This window comes from Equus quagga, chromosome 13 (assembly GCF_021613505.1).
Source record: "Equus quagga isolate Etosha38 chromosome 13, UCLA_HA_Equagga_1.0, whole genome shotgun sequence".
Classification (NCBI taxonomy): domain Eukaryota; kingdom Metazoa; phylum Chordata; class Mammalia; order Perissodactyla; family Equidae; genus Equus; species Equus quagga.
In genome coordinates, this window is record NC_060279.1 from 35,654,513 (window position 1) to 35,673,106 (window position 18,594).

Sequence of the window (18,594 nt, forward strand, 5' to 3'; positions counted from 1 at the left end):
GGAGTTATTGAACCTCACTTTCTATTTTGGAGAGTTATCAGCCACTATTTCATCTCAACCCTTATCTACTCCCTTCTCTTTTCTGTTATTTTGTGACTCCAGCTGCTTGTATGTTTGACCTTTTCTTGGTATTCTCTCAATGGTGTACTTCGTCTTTTCTATCTTTTCCAAACTTTTGTCACTCCAAAATTCATTCTGGATATATTCATCTAATCTATCTTCCAGTTCACAAATTCTCTCTTCACTGGGGTCTTATCTCCTATTACAACCATCCATTCATTGTTCTTTTTGCTGCTATCATTGTTCATTTGCTGCTATCATAATATCCTTTCTCTATTAAAGAATTTCCATTTGTTCTTTCTTTATAGCTTCCATTTCTCTGTCAAAATTCTCCATCTTCTTTTTATCTCCTTGAGCTTCTTAAGCCCACATATTTTAAAGTGTATATCTGATAACTCATTATCTAGGGACCAAGTAAGTCTGTGTCTCTTCTCTGTTGCCCTTTTTTTTCTTTATTTTTGTACTTTTTACCTTGTCTCTTTATTTGGCTGGGTGCTGTTTTGTTTTATTTTCTTTTTGTCTTTGTTTCTGCTTTTGACTATTGATCATTTACATTTAAAAAATATAGAAGTCATTTGGGGCTTAGGATAATGTTATCTTCTTCTGGAATCATTTAAGGGCATTAGCAATAGAAAATTACCTTATTAGTTTCAGAGATTAAGATAATTTGAAACTTAGTTATAGCCTCTGCAAAGGTTACTCTCCTTCTGCTTCACACTTACTCCTAGCATGAAGCCCTTTAAGGCTGCAACTCAAAATTCGGGCTCCAATGATATCTGTGAAAATTGGTGAGTCCGCTGAAAGCTTTGCTGAGTTTCTCTGCCTCTTTAGCTGCCTCTCATGGAATCAGCAGATTCCCCAGGGGAAAAACAGCCCAAGATACACGGCTCACCTCTGTGACTTTCTGTCTTCTCCTAAGTATGGACCCAGGAATTCCTCTCCTTTCTTGGTTTTTCAATGCCTTGAGGCAGATTTTATTTTAAATTTTTTTTGTTTTTCTAGTTGTCCTTGACATGAGAGTTGTCCAAATTAGGTAGTCTACCATTTCTAAAGCAGATGGCTCTCTGTTTCTTTTTTATTGTTTCTTAATAAAACTTACCATCCTTACAGAAAGGAAGCCACAATTTGCATCTCACAAATCTAGGCAATAACAGAGCCAGTGTAGAAAAATTGGGACTGTAAAGTGGGAGGTGACTCCTGAGCCTGTGTGCAAGCCACATGAATTAAAGGTTAATTTCTTTACAGGTCTCCTTCTTGACTATGAAGCCAAAATAATATAGGAGAGGAACCAAATTTGGGGCATCCCATCTAGGCTACATACCTAATCCAGACTGAAAGTCAAGGCAAAAATTAGGTTTTTCTGCCTAATATTTTAAAATAATCCATTTCTAAGAGCTCTCTGATTCCTTTAACAGAATCTGTGCCTCAGCCATTACTGCTGAAGCAGCCTATTTGAAGGTCAGTGCTTATAGAGTCTCAGGCACATTGCCTAAGATTTGCTTTGGCCTTATGGTCTGTGTCTTCAGCACTGACTTTATTTATTAGGCTTGTGCATTTATTTAAGGCCAGCAAATAAATCTCTTCTTCCATAGGAATACTCTCTTGCTCTAGAGGATGCTGTGGCAAGCCACCAACATAGCCCCTTCAGGACAAATATGCTCATTCCATCAGCTTAGGGGAGTATTGACCATTGACTGCTCACAGATAGGTCCCTCTCCAGAAATTGTCTTCAGTGGAAGAGAGTGGCTTTTTCCAAGAGAATCTTCCTTCCCTGGGGAGAGCACACATTAACTATGGGAGTAAAAAGGTACAACCCCATTACCGGTTCTAGGAAATCTCTGAAAGACCATCCTAGCTCCAGAACTCTTGTGTCCTTGATTAAATCCTCTGCTGCAACTTCATCACAGTTCAACCTCTCCCTCTATTCAGTTCTGCCTTTCTCTTTACAGAGGTTGCTCCTGAGGGCACTCCCTAATAAATGTTCTACGTGCACATGTCCATCTGAGTCTCTTTCCTCAAAAGCTTGCCTAAGATACTCCTTTGTATAAAAAACAGCCACTTGACTTGAAAAATTGATTCTGAGCAGCAGCAATCTTCCATGATAAAAATCTCAAATGGACACTAGATGCACAATCCTACAGCTGCCTGTCCAGGCCACAGCAACAAAGAGCTTGCTGCACAGCATATAAAAACCAGTGATGTTGAACCACTGCACACCAACAAGGTCAAAACTCATGTGGTCATACCCTAATTTCTAAAGCCAAAGGCCATTTGCTTTGGCTCCACCAAAAGCCTCTCACACATTAATTTGTCATCTTTTTCCACAAGACTTTTTTCTCCATAGTCGTCTTCTAACAAAGGCCCCAGTAGCTTTGTTAATTCTCTCCTGGATTGAATTTTTTCCCCTAAACTACAGACATCAGTTGTTCATCTTATTAAAATTAATGAAAATGTATGCTAAAAATTTTTTTCCAGCTTTGATTATAACTTCCTTGGTTTTTGTTTTAAGTCACAACTCTTCCCTAGATTCAGTATAGGTGAAGCTACACTTTCTACTTTGGATTACCTCAGTGAGATGTGTTATGAATATTTCACTGTACTGTTTCCCCAGAACTTCACTCTGATTTCTAACATTTTTCTTTTCATACAAATTTTGGAAGGTCTTGTTGCATTTTCTCCCTTTCTTTAGAAATTATACAGATAATAATGTATTTATATAACAAAAATGGCAAAAAATAAATAATAATCCATGCAGGTCATTATAATGAGAAAAATAAAGAGCTACAGGTAAACATTTCATGAACCAAAGTTGTCAATCTTTAATTGATTCTTCAGCCGACATTCTGGATTCCTTAGGTTCAAGTTCGGGAGCAAGTGACAGAAAATTCAAATGAACAGTATCTTTAAAAAGATGTAGTTATATTTCTCTGTCTTGTGAAGAGACTGGAAGTAGGCAATCCAGGGCTGTTCTGCCTTTCCATTGGTCAGGCACTTGGTTCCCAGCTTCCTCTTTTGTTTTGGGTTATTTGCAATTTTTGTTTGGCTTTGTTTGTTTCATTGTCATCTTTAACCTGCTTGACCATCGTTCCAAAGGTCATCCTGTATTCTGAGATGGTTGCCAGAGGTCTTCCACCAAGACCGCCTTTTAGCCAGCAATAAGGAGAAAGGAAGAAGCTAAGCACACCCGCCTCCCACTGCTTCAGATCCACTTTGCAGAAGTTGCACACTCCGTTGGTCAGACTGCAGGCACGTAACCACAATGAGTTGAAAGGGTGCCTAAGAGATGCAGCTTTTATTCTGCTCAGCTGATAATTGGGGGGTTGATTTATTCTAGAGTAAGTGGAAAATAGATTCTGGAAGATAATCAGTGGGTATAAGCCCATTTGACAATTCATCTATCTATTTGAGTATGTCAGTGAATAGTTGGTAACAATTTTACTTGAAGAGGTAACCTGTAAATAACATTATTCAAAGCTCAAAGACCCTAGGTGCTTTTCTCAGGACACTTTGTACCCAAATTAGGGCTCATACTTGTTTGAAATATTATCTGAAGTCATATCCGACATTCTCTCTAAGGTAGAATTGGTTGTGCATTGGGGATGGAAGGAGTTGTAGTCGGGCCAACACGCATCTATGTCTTAGAACCAAAATCATATCTCAAGAAGAATCTTGGTACTCTCTAAGGGTGTTATCAGCCTCCTAGGAGCAAACCTGAGATTCAAGCAACAGTTCTTGAGTAGATCTCCAAAAGCCACAAGAAATTTCCGATTGGCAGTTCCACCCGCAGCTCAACTGATTATTAAAGTTACTGCTCTGCATTTAACAGATAATATAAAACTGTTGTACATAAGGTGTATGTTAGAGTACCTAATCTAAAAGTTGTGCTGCTCAAAAATAATTATATTAGTTCAACATAACAACTATTTATGGGAGACTTAGAGTCTATTCATTCCTAAGGATAATGTAAATTCTCCCCTTGAGTTTGCCAGAACATCAGAGAGCTGCCCATGGGACCAGATCATGTTGTGTTGCATAGTTATTTTCATCATTTTTTACTTTAGGCTGATGTAATCACCCTACTTTAAGAGACTTAAAGCAAACAGGCCTATGAAACCAGCAAAATTTACTGAATGAATATTCATAAGAACATTGTTCACTGAACCAAATAGTTTCTTCACTGCACCAATGGAACTGATGGTACAAATTTCCTTGCGGCCTCGGGCCCAGGAGTAGATATACTTTTCCTGAACAACTTATTTGTCTATACCTTCTAGACATTGTTGATAAGCAATTAATCCTGTGTTAATCATCTTACAGTCCTCTAATAATTTGCAACCCACATGTAGCCCATGTATAGGATATCATGATACTTTTTAAAATTTATTCTATTTTTGGCTTCATCATATTTTACCAGCCATATATTCCCCTGGATTCTATTCCTTTATTATTATTGATATATTTTAAATTTTATGTGCATATTTTTGTAAAGCCATTTTCAATTATTTTTAGAGCTAGCAACTTATTGTGGTTTTAAGCATGGGTTTGTAAGCTGCTTGATGATTTGGAGGACTTCAGATTTTTCAGTAATAACTGGGAAGCTGAAACTTTGTTTTAATCTCTACTGTCACCCAGTGGTAAAGTATAGAAATTCATCCCAATCTGTAGCGTTTGATGATTATTAAAACCTGCCTTTTTCAACCAGAGGGTTTTGATGTTGCAGATATTTTGATTCTTTGTGCTTACAAATATACGTGTTTTATGAAATATTATATGTTTTTTTGTTTTTTCTCTGAGAAAGTTCTTCCCTTGGTGCAATCCATTATCCCAGTTCCAGAAAGCATCATTAAACATTTTCCACTTTTTGCTTTATTGTTTTACATTTTGCCTTTTTAATCTTAAGTGCAGATTGTTTAGTTAATCATTCTCCTCCATTTACAGGCTCGTGGACATCCTCTGGTCTGAGCAGACCTCCTCTGTAAACCGTTTGATTCATTTATCCCCATTTCCTTCTCTTCATCACATTCTAATGTATTAATATGTTATCATTCTGTTTCTATGTGTTCTTATAAAAATGTGGTGCTGTTTGATGTGTAAAACTTTACACAAAAGGTATTATATTGTATACTTCATCTATTAATGTATTTCATTCAGCAGTCTTTTAAAAACCTTTCATATTACTCTTTGTCTAGTCTGTTGTTTCTACCTGCTGCACAGAACCCATGGTGGGCATCTATTGCATTTACTTATGTGTTCCCATAGAGATGAACATCTAGCATGCTGCCCACACCTCACTACCATGAAAACACTGTGATAAACATCTTTATATATGTTCCCTCTGGAGCTGGGTAAATATTTTCTATTATGAATATTCAGAATTGGGATTGCAGGGTCAACATGCACATCATTAGGCAAGATCTTGCTGCGAACTCTCCAGAATTACTTCGCCACCATCAGTGCATGGGGATCACCACCTATCCCACATCCCCGCAAACACTGGGCTTCTGCAGCTTTCTGATGTTGCCAGTTTGGCCAGGTAAAATGAGAGCTTGTCTTAATTTGCATTTGTCTAATTACCAATGAGTGTGAGTACGACTTTAACTTCAACAAAAGGTATGATGTGTATGCTTCATTTATTAATGAATTTTATTCAGCATTCTTTAAACCTTCCCATATTACTCTGTGTATATATGTATAAAATATATATACGTTTTAATTTTAGACTTTCAAATACGTCTCTCAATTTTTCACTCATTAATTTTGTTCAGTGTATACTTTATTGAAAAGAAGGCCTTAATTTTATAAAGTAAAATTCAACAATTTTTCCTTTTAGTTTAATTTTATTGTTCTTTTTTCAACAATTTTATAGTTTGTGGTGCAGAAGCAACAAAATGCAGAATAGTCTATGCTGCCCAGTCACCTTAACATGCCCACTCTTGTTCTCCAAGGGGTGGAGAACCCAGGTCCCCTGTCCCTGCAGGAACTGACAGTGACAGGACCCTGGGAGGAGCTGAGCCCTTAAGGGTCAAGGCAGGTAGCCAGGGGCACCATCACGGTGAGGAGCCCACTATTTAACTCGAACTGTGTATGGGTGTGTTGAAGTTGTGTGGGATGTCCCACCATAGGCCATTTCTCCCTAAGGCTCTAGAGTTTCCAATTTTGGAATTTAGTTAAAGAAACAATTTCCCCCAATAGGTCATATATTCTGCTTTATTATATGCTACTAACTTTGTAATATTATTTTTTGCGTTTAGGACTTTGTTCCACTGTGAATAAACCTTTGCACATCTCTTTCAAAAATGATTTAGATATTTGTAGTCATTTATTCTTCCATATAATATTTTTTAAAAGTTTACTTAGTACCTCCAAAATCCAGCTAGAATTTTAATTAGGTAGTTCCTCAACTTATAGAATAATTTTTAAAGAATTATAATTTTTATAATAACCCCTTCTATACAACTCCATTTATCAGAAATACTGTTATGATCTTTAATAGTACTTAGAATATCTCTGTAGAATTCTTGTATATTCATTCATTAGCTAATTTCTAGCTATTTTATAGATTTTATTTTGCTATTATAAATGGTATCTTATTTTCTTTTATTGGTTCATTGCTTAGATAAAATGTGTTGCAGATTTTTTCATACTTTGTGTCTAAATACCTTGCTAAACTGTTAGGGTAGCTCTAATGGTTTGCTTTTTGTTCTATTAGCTTTCTACATAGAAATCATATCATCTGAAAAAAACACCTATACCCTTGAAATCCTTACGGTTTTATTTCTATGTTAAATTTATAACTAAACAAGTTATCAGCTCTCTTACTATTCCCAATATTTTGCTAATTTTTTAATTTCTCGTGTAAAATCATATGATCTGCAAATGATAATTTTATTCTTTAATTTCTATTTTCATACCTCCTATTTTTCTTGCCTTACTGGATTAACTAGGACTTCCAGCATTCTATTGAAAAGTGATGATTATAGAAGGCAGGCATCTTGGTCTTGATTTTCACTGGCTGCTTTAAAGCTTCACAATTAAATATATTTCATGTAGGTTGTTTGTAGCTACAATTGACCACACAGTGAAGTTTCCTTCTATTCTGAGTTGGTAATGTTTTATCAGAGTAAACATTTAAATATATCAAATGCGGGGCCGGCCCGGTGGCCCAGCGGTTAAGTGCGCACGTTCTGATTCTCGGCAGCCCGGGGTTCGCTGGTTCAGATCCTGGGTGCGGACATGGCACCGCTTGGCACGCCATGCTGTGGTAGGCATCCCACATATAAAGTAGAGGAAGATGGGCACAGATGTTAGCTCAGAGCCAGGCTTCTTCAGCAAAAAAAAAAAAAAGAGGAGGACTGGCGGTAGTTAGCTCAGGGCTAATCTTCCTCAAAAAATAAAATAAATAAATATATCAAATGCTTTCCTGTAAATCTGGAGATGATTATAAGGTTTTAATCCTTAATCTGTTGAAGGAAGTGATTCTATTAAGAGATTTTTAATGGTAGGTGATCCTTGCATTCTATGGATAAATTCCACTTCATTTGGTGCTGGTTATTATTTCTAAATATTTTATTTGAGTCTCTCTATATAATTTCTGGGTAAATATACGTAAATGAGATTAGTTGATAATTACTATTTTCATATTTGTTTTGTTTTTTCTAGGGGAATTCTTGCTGGCTCTGGTGTCATGAAAATTTTGCCTCCTAAAGTTCATTGGGATTATTTTCCAACTTATCCTATACCTGGAACAAAGTATATGAAATGTGATTATCTGCTGCTCCATGTAGTCTGGTCCTAGGACCTTGTGCAACTAGAAATTTCGACTACTTGTTCATTTTACTTAAGAATTACTTATACATTCAGATTTTCTCTCTCTCCTAGGATTTTTAAAATAAAATTTTATATATTACAAATGAGTTGATATAAATTACACTTAGCATTTTCTTATTTTAACCAGTATATTACTTACCTGAAATATATCTGCTTTTCTAATATTTATTACTCTATTAATCACTTCTGAGAGGTTTTTATATTTTTATTAATTTTCTCAAAAAGCCAGCCTTTAGTGTTGTCAGTTACCTTTATGAATTTTTTTTTTAAAGATTTTATTTTTTTCCTTTTCCTCCCCAAAACCCCCCAGTACATAGTTGTATATTCTTCGTTGTGGGTCCTTCTATTTGTGGCATGTGGGACGCTGCCTCAGCGTGGTTTGATGAGCAGTGCCATGTCTGCGCCCAGGATTCGAACCAACGAAACACTGGGCTGCCTGCAGCGGAGCATGCAAACCCAACCACTTGGCCACGGGGCCAGCCCCTACCTTTATGAATTTTTATCAATATTTTGCTTCGCTTTTTATTTTAAATTTTAGTACTCTAATTTTCTACCTTCTAATTCTGTATTGATTCTGTTGTTCTTTTTCGTTTCCTCAATTAAAATCTTATTTCAGATGCTTTTAGTCTGTCTTATTTACAAATAAATGCTTTAAAGCTATAAATTCACTGATATATGTCACTTGAGAATCATCTATAAACCAGAAAAAGAGACTATGTGCTCACCTAGGTAACAACAACACATGGTAGTAAGACTGCAAAAACTAATCCTTAGTGACCACTGTTTACAAATCTCAGAATAATTAAAATTAAACAAAACCAAAAAGCACAAATGTGTGAGCACAAATACACACTTTGTTCATAGTCCTCTGCTTCCCATTTCAAATATTGAGGTACTGAATTTCAATCACCACAGAAAACTGAGCAAAGCATAAATAAATCATTGCTGAAACTTATAGACCACATCAATTATCAAATTCACCATGTCATTTTTAACCATGCCATCTGGATCAGTCTCTCTCCTTCACTCTTTTCATAAGTTTCTAACAAACCCTGATGAGGAATCAAAGTGCTGGTTCTGCTGCCGGGCAGGTGAGTGACTTTGGAAAGGCTCCCTGATCTTCATTGTTTTCTTTAGTTAGGTGGAGGCAAAAATATATACTCTCAGGGTTTCCATAAAGATGAAAAGACAATGTATTACAAGCACTTAATAAACCATTAACAAGTTATCAAATTCACGAGTGAATGTTTCTAGCCCCCAACTAACATCACACAGAAAACGAATTTCAAAGCAAAAATGGCTAGTACTAATTTTCTTGATACTTAATATAGTTTTTTTCCTTTATTCTTGCTAAAATTTCTCCTAATCTCTTACTCCTACCTGTGATGAAAAATATGTTTGTGCATAGATGTGGCCAGATTTCTTTGGAGAAGAAATTTCCCTTCCCTCGTTTTTCGCTGGCATTGTGCAACCTTGTACTCACAAACTATCTTTTAATCCTTCTTTCTAGAACTGAGAAATTGTCTGTAAGTGTTCAACTTGCTGTGAACTTGGTCAATTAAACTTCTTTTCACTTGTGAATAAGAAAAGAATTTTTTTAAAGACCACTACAAGCTGTTAAAATAATTAACAGTTAAGGAATTCATAATGAAGTGAATATAAACATTTACAATTGTGATGATGCAATGATGTGTTAAATCTCTCATTTACAAAGCTGACTGTAGCCATCTGGCCACATGTCTGGGTTTCCTTAAAAAAAAATCTCTTATATGCCATTAAAAAGTTTAGAAGAAAATTAAAATCTAATTAATAAATTAGAAAAACATCAAATACTAAGTTACACCCTTTTACTATTCATCACAATTTCATATTTTAAAAATTCTCATCTTTCAACTTGATCAAGTTACTTTTACATCAAGTAATCAGGAGATGGGAAGCAGGTGTGTGGTTGCAATACCCAGCACCTTACACGTTCTCACAAATGGAGCAGCTTTGTCACAAATTCATTCACTCACTTCCCTGGATGGTCTAATTCTGACAATACAGGCAACTCCTACCAACTGTGAAATTCCAAGAAGCTTATGTTTCAGCTGCCGTTTTCTTCAAGTCCAATTACAAACCTGCCTCACATTTTATACTAGGGTCTCAATCCTTTCTTAAGGAGATTCTCAGTAGCAGAAACTTCTATCCCCTAAACAGGACCCCACAGTGGCTGAGGCAGAGTGTTTGCTTAAGAAACCAACAGAAATGTTGGGGCTGCCTGGTGGTGCAGCGGTTAAGTTCACACTTTCTGCTTGATGGCCCCGGGTTCGCCAGTTTAGATCCCGGGTGCGGACCTATGCACACTCATCAAGCCATGCTGTGGCAGGCATCCCACATATAAAAAGTAGAGGAAGATGGGCAGTGATGTTAGCTCAGGGCTAATCTTCCTCAAAAAAGAAGAAAAAAGAAACCAACAGAAATGTTTACTAGAAGAGAGCAAAGCTCTATATTTGTCCTATGTTGAGGTTATTAAACCTACTGATAAGGAACAGAAGACATAATTTTCAGAGATTTTGTAGAGAATAACTTGGTAAACAGAAAAGCTGGGAAAGCAAGCCTGCAAAGATCTCTGAAGTTTGACTCTGGGTGAGTAACTATAGACATCAAAAAAGGAAAGAGCTTGGAGGAAGAGATTACTCATTGTGCTTTAAATACCTGGAGACGCCACTGCTTCTCATACTCTTTGGAACCGATCTCAGTGAATATGTTTACCATACAAATAAGAAACAGTGAATATGTGATGAATGAACGAATTCACTTACTGTGTCAGGAGGAGATTCACGGAAAATATCTTGCATTTTGGTAATTTAACTATCATTGCCATGTCATTTCATGGTTTATACCCCATACCATGACATCCAGGACAACAGAGGACATCTCTTTCCCCTACCATCAAACACAAGAATCAGGTTTCATATAAACTGTGCCATCTTAGAGCAGGTGCCTAGCTCCGAGCCATCACTCTGAGCAAGGATAAGTGGGATCTATATCATGATTTGGCTTAAATTATAGGTTACCTGTCCATCCTTGAGCCTATCACATCATCAAGGATGATTTGTCATGATTGCCTTAGGCTGATCAGAGTCCAGGACTACAGATGAGGATGGAGTCAACCAACCGAATAGCATGGCTGCTATGTAATGGTGACAAGGTAGATCGGAGCCTAGAGGAGCGACCAGTCTAATCCAGGTAGGACGATTGCAGCAGTCCCACTGTTTATGCTCCTCCATCCCATATTTCACCTTTCCCTCCTCTTCCCTCTCAACTTTATTTTCCCAAAATTGCCACAAGTGCAGCCTCAGCCACCTGCACTTGGTCCCTCTGGATGTTCTCCTTGCCCTGGGCCCCTTTCTCAGCTCCCTAAACAAATCAGAGTGAAGTCCCTTTCCCCTAGTTTAACCCAAATAAGTTGCTGTGCTAAGAAACTAAGATAGAAACAACAAGGAAAACACTAAACTGTAGAATCAAATTAGGAAGGCAAATCTTTCAAGCTCAGAAGATGCTAACAACCTTCCTCTTCCCCACTACCTTGTACTCAATTTGTCCCCACTGCATAATAAGTGCTTAAGAATTATTTGTTGAATTGATTAATGAATCCTAAAGTAATTTAAGTCTAGCCATGGATATGTCAATTCACATTGCCATTTACGGTCACTAGTTATAAAAAATCAATCTTCATTATTCACAAATTCTGTATTTGCTAATTAGCCTCCCTGTTAAAAATTTATTTGTAACCCCCAAATAGTTACTCACAATGCTTTCACAGTCATTCATGGACATGTGCAGAGGGCACAAAATTTGTCACCCTTCTCATGTGTTTCCAGCTGAGGTCCAACAAGGTGACTCTCTGCCTCCTTGTTTCAGTTCTCACACTATAAACAAGTGGCCTTTTCAGGATCTATTGAGTGCCACATTTTCTGCAGTTTTGTGCTCTTGGTTGAGGGATTTTGCTGTTTAAAATGGCCCTAATGCATACAGCTGAAGTGCTGTCTAATGTTCCTAAGCACGGGAAGGCTGGATTACGTCTTCTGGGGAAAATGCACGTGTAGATAAGCTTTATTCAGGCATGAGCGATAGTGTTGTGGGTCATGCGTTCAGTGTTAATGAATCAACAATGCAGTAACTCCAAAAAAGGAAAAGGAAATTCACTGATCTGTATGTGGAGCTTCTCCAGAGTGCTAAAGTAATATCATTAATGCTTTGATGAAGCTATGAAGATATGGAAAAGGAGCTAGATTTGTGGATGAATGAGATGATGACTCCTTTTTTTTGTTAGTTTGTTTTTAAAAATAGAGTAGACAGCACAGCTGTGTGGATGAAAGCCCAAGAAATTTACCAGCACATTACCCAGGGTGGGGAAAATGTGAATCCCCTGCTGATTTTGACAAATGCAAATTATGATTCAGTAAGTCTGAGACCCAGGATTCTATATTTCTAACAAACTCCAAGAAGATAACTCTGCTGCATGTCCCAGAACCACACTGAATAGTGGGGCCTACATCCTGCCTTCCTCTTTCTGTTTAGACCACTTGAAACGATAGTTTCATTCCAATAGGTCTCTATATTTAAATAAGAAGAACGGTCAGAGGCAACACTGGATTTCTCCTCAGGGGCTCAGAGAAGTCACTAAGGAATTAGGAAAGTGTCAGTCCCTTGGCCAAGTGAGAAGACTTTTAATAAGATGAGCATCGAATGTCTCAACTACTACAAACGTGTCAGGAAGGGAAAGAATAAGACTATGAATTTGGGATAAATTCAACACAGATTTTTATTGAGAACATATTACCTGCAGGTGAGACACTTTGCCAAGGATACAAATGTTAAAAAGACATGTGCTTTGCTGTCAAAAAGCTTAAAAATTATAAGGGGAAAAGGGATTTAAATAGCTACAAAAAAGGGCAGGAAGTGAGGATTAGATTTGGCAAAGTACGGTTCAAGTGCACTGGGAAGTCAGACAAAGCAGAGACTGCTTACACTTGTGCATCAGGGAAGGCCCTCTGGAGGAAGTGGCATCTGAAATGGGCCTGATGACCCATTAATATCTGAATGTGTGGAGGTTGCTAGGATCTCATCCATTCAGAGTTATAATATGAGTTTTAAGTGCTAGAACCCAGGTAAGAACAACAAATCCTGCAAAATTACATCTAGCTTATATTGATAATAGATCATTAAGGAGAAATAAAAAACAACAAGTTTGTACAAGGACAGTTGAAAGGACATCAACATGGTGTTGAGTTTTCATATGTTCTGAGCTCCTGCGCTGCTGGGATCTCATTTCAACAGGACAATGGTGCATGGAGCTTCACAGTGTGTCCTGACAAGAACAGAGAAGGAAGTCACTGTGCACGAGGTGGAGGTGAGAAGTGAGGAGTAAGAAGGGAGAGCACTGGGAGGGAGGACTGAGGAGAGAGAAAACAAAAAGATGGGAAGACAAGTAAAGATCAGGACAGAGAGCAGGAAGGAGGGATACAAAGAACTTACCAGCACTTTCTAAGCCAAAACGCAAGACCCGTCAGAAGCACCAGGGGCACTATCACTGCCAAGAAGATCCAGCCCGTGAAGCTGTGACGTTCTGTGGATTTGAGTGCACACAGGGTGTCATTTCAAATCTACCCCATTTTACTTCATCTCCCTGGTCTTTGTTTGTTCATTTGAGTGTCTGACTCACCAATCTCCTTTCGTCCTATTTCTTCTCTCATCCCTCTTCAGAGATGAATCCTTCATCTAAACCATAATATCCTCCTACATCTGCAGGTCCCTCATTTTCCTTTTGTATATTTCTTGGATAATTAACTTTTATTTCTCTTGGGTCTAATGTTCCTAGAATCCCAGATATTTCATCTGGCTATCCTGCTCTTCTTGAGGACCACTTATTCCCTTTCCCAGCTAGGGCCCCCATTCTTTCTTACCCTGGTAGACAATGATGTCCTGGCCTCCTAGACTTCTGTGTCTCACCCGGCAAGACAGGCCAGCTGCTTCGAGGGCTTCCACATCCAAGGACTTACGAAGATACCATGTCCCATCAGCATTGGGCAAAATGTCACTTTGCTGAGTACCCAGATGCTCCTGATCGCCCTGCATCCACATCACCCAAATTGGCTTTGGGTAGAAGCCAGAGACGTGACAAACCATCATCAGACGGCCAGGACCAGGACTGGGGCCAGTGGACAGCCAGGCCTCTGGTTTTACTGTAGAGGACAGGAAAGATATTCAGATGAGAACTCTAACATAGACTTAGAGGTTCAGATCTTCACATCAGTTTAGAGAGACATATCTTTCCCACCTCTAGGAATCTGTCACCTGTGATTCCCTCTCTTTGTTTCTTCTCAGTAAGATGGGAAGGGGAAAATGGGAAGGTATGATTTTAGAATGGAGAATTCTCAAGGATGGCTGCAGGACTGACCTTGTCTCTGGAGATCTGCCTTCCCTGCATCAAGAAGACTCAAGAGGAGACGTGGACAGGTGTCACTGAGGAACCTATCTGTTATTTCCAGGCCAACTTTATCCCCATTGTATAGTTCACAGGCATGCTGAGCCCTACTTCCACCATCTGGAGATGGCAACCATGAATTGTTCTGGAAGCTTATGAAATCTGATCCTTGATAAGCACCACGCATGAAGCCTACTGAGATTTCACCAAAGTGCAGCTCACAACCTGCTGTTATCTGTACCTCAAAGGGATCTGGGGAAGAGGGATTATGAATTAATGAATAAAGGAGTAAAAAAGGTAAAATAAAATGAGTGAAAGCAAAAGAATGATAGAAGCTGAATGGAGAAGTTTAGGAGATTTGAGGGAATAGAGCAAAGTTTGGCTTCAATAGAGGTTGAGAAAAAGAGGAATTGGTGGTAGTTGGAGATGGAGGAGATGAATGACATGAGGAAGGGGCCAAACTGTTCAAAGAAGGCAACATGAATGGTGTGGGCAAGAGAATAAGTTAGGACTTGAGTGTGAGAGAGTTGACATTATAATAATCCAGAGTGAACAGAATGCAATTGGTCGCAGTGAATATATCAGCAGAGATAACCGAAGAGATGGAGTAGGAGAAAAATAGACTTTAAGGAGGCAATCAAAGAGTGGGGAAGCTGAGAGTATCTGGTTGGAGGCCAGGGAAAGGCGTGGTCACAGGAGACCACTAATGGAAGATAATAAGGCACAGGCTTTCAGTCAATGAGAGAGGAGTTCTTAAGCAACAAGACTTGAAGCTTTTGAAGAATTAGGATCTAGATTATACTCCCTGCCTTAAAAATGTGTAATTGCAGTTTTATGATGGGGAGAAGTAAGATTCAGAAGTGAATGGAGGCTGTTTCCTAGAGGAATAAGAAACTCATTGAGAAACACATACACCTCCCACCCGTATCCCCACTCCCCAAGGAGGGAACCAAACTCACATTCAAGCTGCCGTTGACTGGCAAGGTTGTGAAACATCTAGGGAATTCCAATGGAGGACATACGGAATAGCTTTTCCAGTTCCATCCACTCTTCATTGCTGTAGTTGCCCTTGGACCAGGGCCACAGGAAAATGATAGTGCCAGAGCTGCTTTCCCACCCATGAGTCTGCAATTCATCCAACCAACCTGAGCCCAGATTTTGTACCCAGGAACGGTTGTAAAAGGATGAAATTTGGATGATTTGGAAGGAGACTGGCTCCTGGAAGTCTGTGTCAAAAGAATCAACAAAATAAGGACAAAAAACAGGCATTGGGAAGGAGAGAGAATGGAGAAAAACAGGTGCCAGAGAGGGGAAACTCAGAATCTGAAGGAAAGGGAAGGCATAGTTATCTCAGGAGACATTTGCCTGCCCAGGGCCCACAACTTTATATTCAAACTTCAGAAGAGCACAGAGACCTGGTCAGGGACATGCAGAATGGATCAAGGCTGACACTCTCATCCTACAGGTATATACTAAAGAAAACCCATCACATACGCACACACACACACAAACATACACACACCCAGACCCTCTTGCACCCAACTGAGGAGTTGCCAGAGTTCTTACCATCTTTATTGTCGCCACCTGGGAGGAGAACTGCTAGCAAATGAAGTTGCAGGAACAGCATTTCATTTGCAGATGTTCTTTCTTTCTCTGAGAAAAGTGGGTCTTTGATTTCTGTTCTAAACAAACCTACCCCACAATATCTATATTCTGACTTCCTTCTCCTTCCAACAGAAAAACCTTTCCTTTCATCGCTCTCAATAACAAAGAATATCCACTCCTTCCCTAAACCTTGGACTTCCTATTCAGATTCTCATTTCCCCTTTAGTTCTATGGGCCGCCTACTCAGAAACTCATTTCTCCTCCAGTTCTCTGCCTACTCAGACTTGTAGCCCCTCCAGTTCTGACTCTCCTTTATGGCTTCCAGCCTCTCTCCTTGCATCAGCTTCCATCCTGTTCACCTCTCCCTGATCTGATTGCTGTGGAACAGGTCTTGTATGGCACTGAACAGTCTCTTGAACTCTAGGGACTTTTTTTCTCACTCATACAATAAAAGTATGAAATTAAGTTGCTTCCTAGCACCCTACCTAATCTTCTCATGCCCCTGCTCTTTTCTGTCACTCTGTCCTTCTCCTGCCCTTTTGAATATTCCCCAAATATTCTCTTTACCTATCTCACCCTGACCCCACCTCATTCACATCTCTGACTTCTTATTAATTACTTTCTTTGCTTTATCAGAATGACCTATTATTATCCTGTTGTCAACGAAAATAATCCATAACCAATCTATAAATGAAAATTTGGGAGAGTTTATTCTGAGCTGAAATCTGAGGACCATGGCCCGGGGCCTTTTTTCCCAAAGGAAGAAAGGGCACTGAAGAAGTGGGGTGCACAGAGTGGTTATATACCCCTAAACAGGATGTTTCATATATGATTGAAATGTCCTTTTTACAATAGTCGCAAGACTGCTCTGTCGGCACAGCGATTGATGGAAACAGCAGGTAGGTCTGCTGTCTCGGTGAACACAGCAGTGTGGCAGTCCTGTTGTCTGGAGCTGGGTGGTCACAGGTGAGCTAGGTGGTCAAAGGTGAGTGCAGCAATCAGTTCCTAGCCTGAGGAAAGATGTTTATCCCTAAGGAAATGCCAATGTTGGGGGAAGTTGCACCTTTATCTCAAGGGCCTTTGTTCTTGCCATAGGAAATGTTTTAAAGCAGATATACAATGTGTGCTCAACAGCCACAGTCAGGCCCTTTTGGAAAAACAAATCAGGCCGAATTAGGTTTACACCAAATGGCTTCCTCACATACTTCAATATATCCTATTGCTTGCCATTTCTATTTTGTCACTGTGTAACAGTATAAATTACCACCAATTCTCCATTTTCTTGGGGAAGAACCAGTAGCCATCACAGAGACCACAGGAACATTGAAACACGTAAAGAAAAACCCCTCTGTTTGACTTGCATTGATATATATTCACTCACCAAACAGGCACTTAGCACTGCTGGATCTGAGCATCTTGCTACATTCATGACTATACAGAGCTTGACAATGTGATCACTTTAGTCTACTTGGGAAGAAAAACATTTAAATCAAGAACTATAAATCGTGGTTTGCTGAGTTTTCTTATAATATTTAGACTCTCTAGACAGAAACAAGCATGCTTGAAAACAATAATTTCTAAAGTGGTGATCCTTAACTGATGTTTGCCCACTCAGAATCTTGACTTCAGTGGTTGGCTTGGGCTGTTTTATCCCTACCCCTATTTCACTGCATCCCCAACATCTAACAGTACACCTGGCAAGTGGTATATGCTAAAGAAATATTTTTTGAATGATTGAATAATTCAGTTCAGGCATCCAATTCTTTGTGAAAATGGAGATCTTCAAGATAAAAAAATTTTAAGATATCAGGAAGTGTCACTTGTAACCCTACTTGGTGAAATGAGAATCTTATACAGTTTGATTTAGGATGAAAGTATATGCTAATAAGCATGAAGCTTACACAGAGGGTCCTGCTCAAAATCTCCTATTACTGATAACAAGAAACCAGTGAAAATTTGTGGGAAATGAAGTTAAAAGATTATCCTGGAGTCATTATCCAAGATTCCCTTCTTGTTTGTCCTGTTTGGATGTTCTGTGCTTGTCTTATGAGCAGGTCTCTGCTGGACGTGCTGGCCTCCCTATTTCATGGTGTTTATAACTATTTAAATGTTCTTAAATATTTATGCTTTCTATCATCTGGATAAATATATTTGGGTTGTTTATTTTGTTATTTCTTGGTTCATAAGTCAATAGAAATTATCTCAGGCTAATATAAGGAAGAAAATTTTTTTTGTAAATTAAGATTAGAACATAGAAAATTAGAAAGAGCTTCACTCCCATACTTAGAATTTTTAAAAGCTGATTTGATTTATAATCAAAGTCACAATTTTGCTTGAATCCATCAGAAAGCTGAAATATGAAGGCAACCAATTAACCCAGAATATAAGGAAAGACAGACTCCTCCAAGGAAATAGGCAATGCAACCTGTACTGACTTGGGACAGATGCCAAACTCTACACAAGCCAGTAAGAATAATTCTACTAACATTGTTAACAAGTTACTCTAAACTATCAGGAATATATAGAACCTCTGAGAGTCACAGACACAGGAAATTCACTTATATCTCTAGCCTTTTTTCTGTAGACCTCACCAGGGCCTCCTGAAAGATTGGAGTCAAGGATGTAGACCA

At 38.6% G+C, this 18,594-nt stretch overlaps 1 protein-coding gene across 1 annotated transcript; it reads right to left on the reverse strand.

The window, feature by feature from the left end:
• Positions 1 to 12,679: 12,679 nt before the first annotated feature.
• Positions 12,680 to 16,117, reverse strand: LOC124250585 (T-cell surface glycoprotein CD1a-like). The gene is made up of 6 exons (XM_046682599.1): positions 15,926 to 16,117; positions 15,319 to 15,585; positions 14,333 to 14,611; positions 13,839 to 14,117; positions 13,411 to 13,501; positions 12,680 to 13,243 (listed from the first exon to the last, which is right to left on the reverse strand). The coding sequence occupies exons 2-6, from the start codon at positions 15,353 to 15,355 to the stop codon at positions 13,201 to 13,203; spliced, it is 729 nt and encodes a 242-aa protein (XP_046538555.1). The 5' UTR covers positions 15,356 to 15,585; positions 15,926 to 16,117; the 3' UTR covers positions 12,680 to 13,200.
• Positions 16,118 to 18,594: the final 2,477 nt, after the last annotated feature.

What these genes read in the sequence shown, in the direction of transcription:
- LOC124250585 (XM_046682599.1), bottom strand. Translation starts at nt 15,355, where the DNA reads ATGTTTCACAACCTTGCCAGTCAACGGCAGCTTGAAT. An exon ending in GGCAGATCTCCAGAGACAAG is followed by an intron (nt 14,118 to 14,332) that starts GTCAGTCCTGCA and finishes TGTCCTCTACAG; the next exon opens with TAAAACCAGAGGCCTGGCTG. An exon ending in TTTTGGCTTAGAAAGTGCTG is followed by an intron (nt 13,244 to 13,410) that starts GTAAGTTCTTTG and finishes TGTTCTTGTCAG; the next exon opens with GACACACTGTGAAGCTCCAT.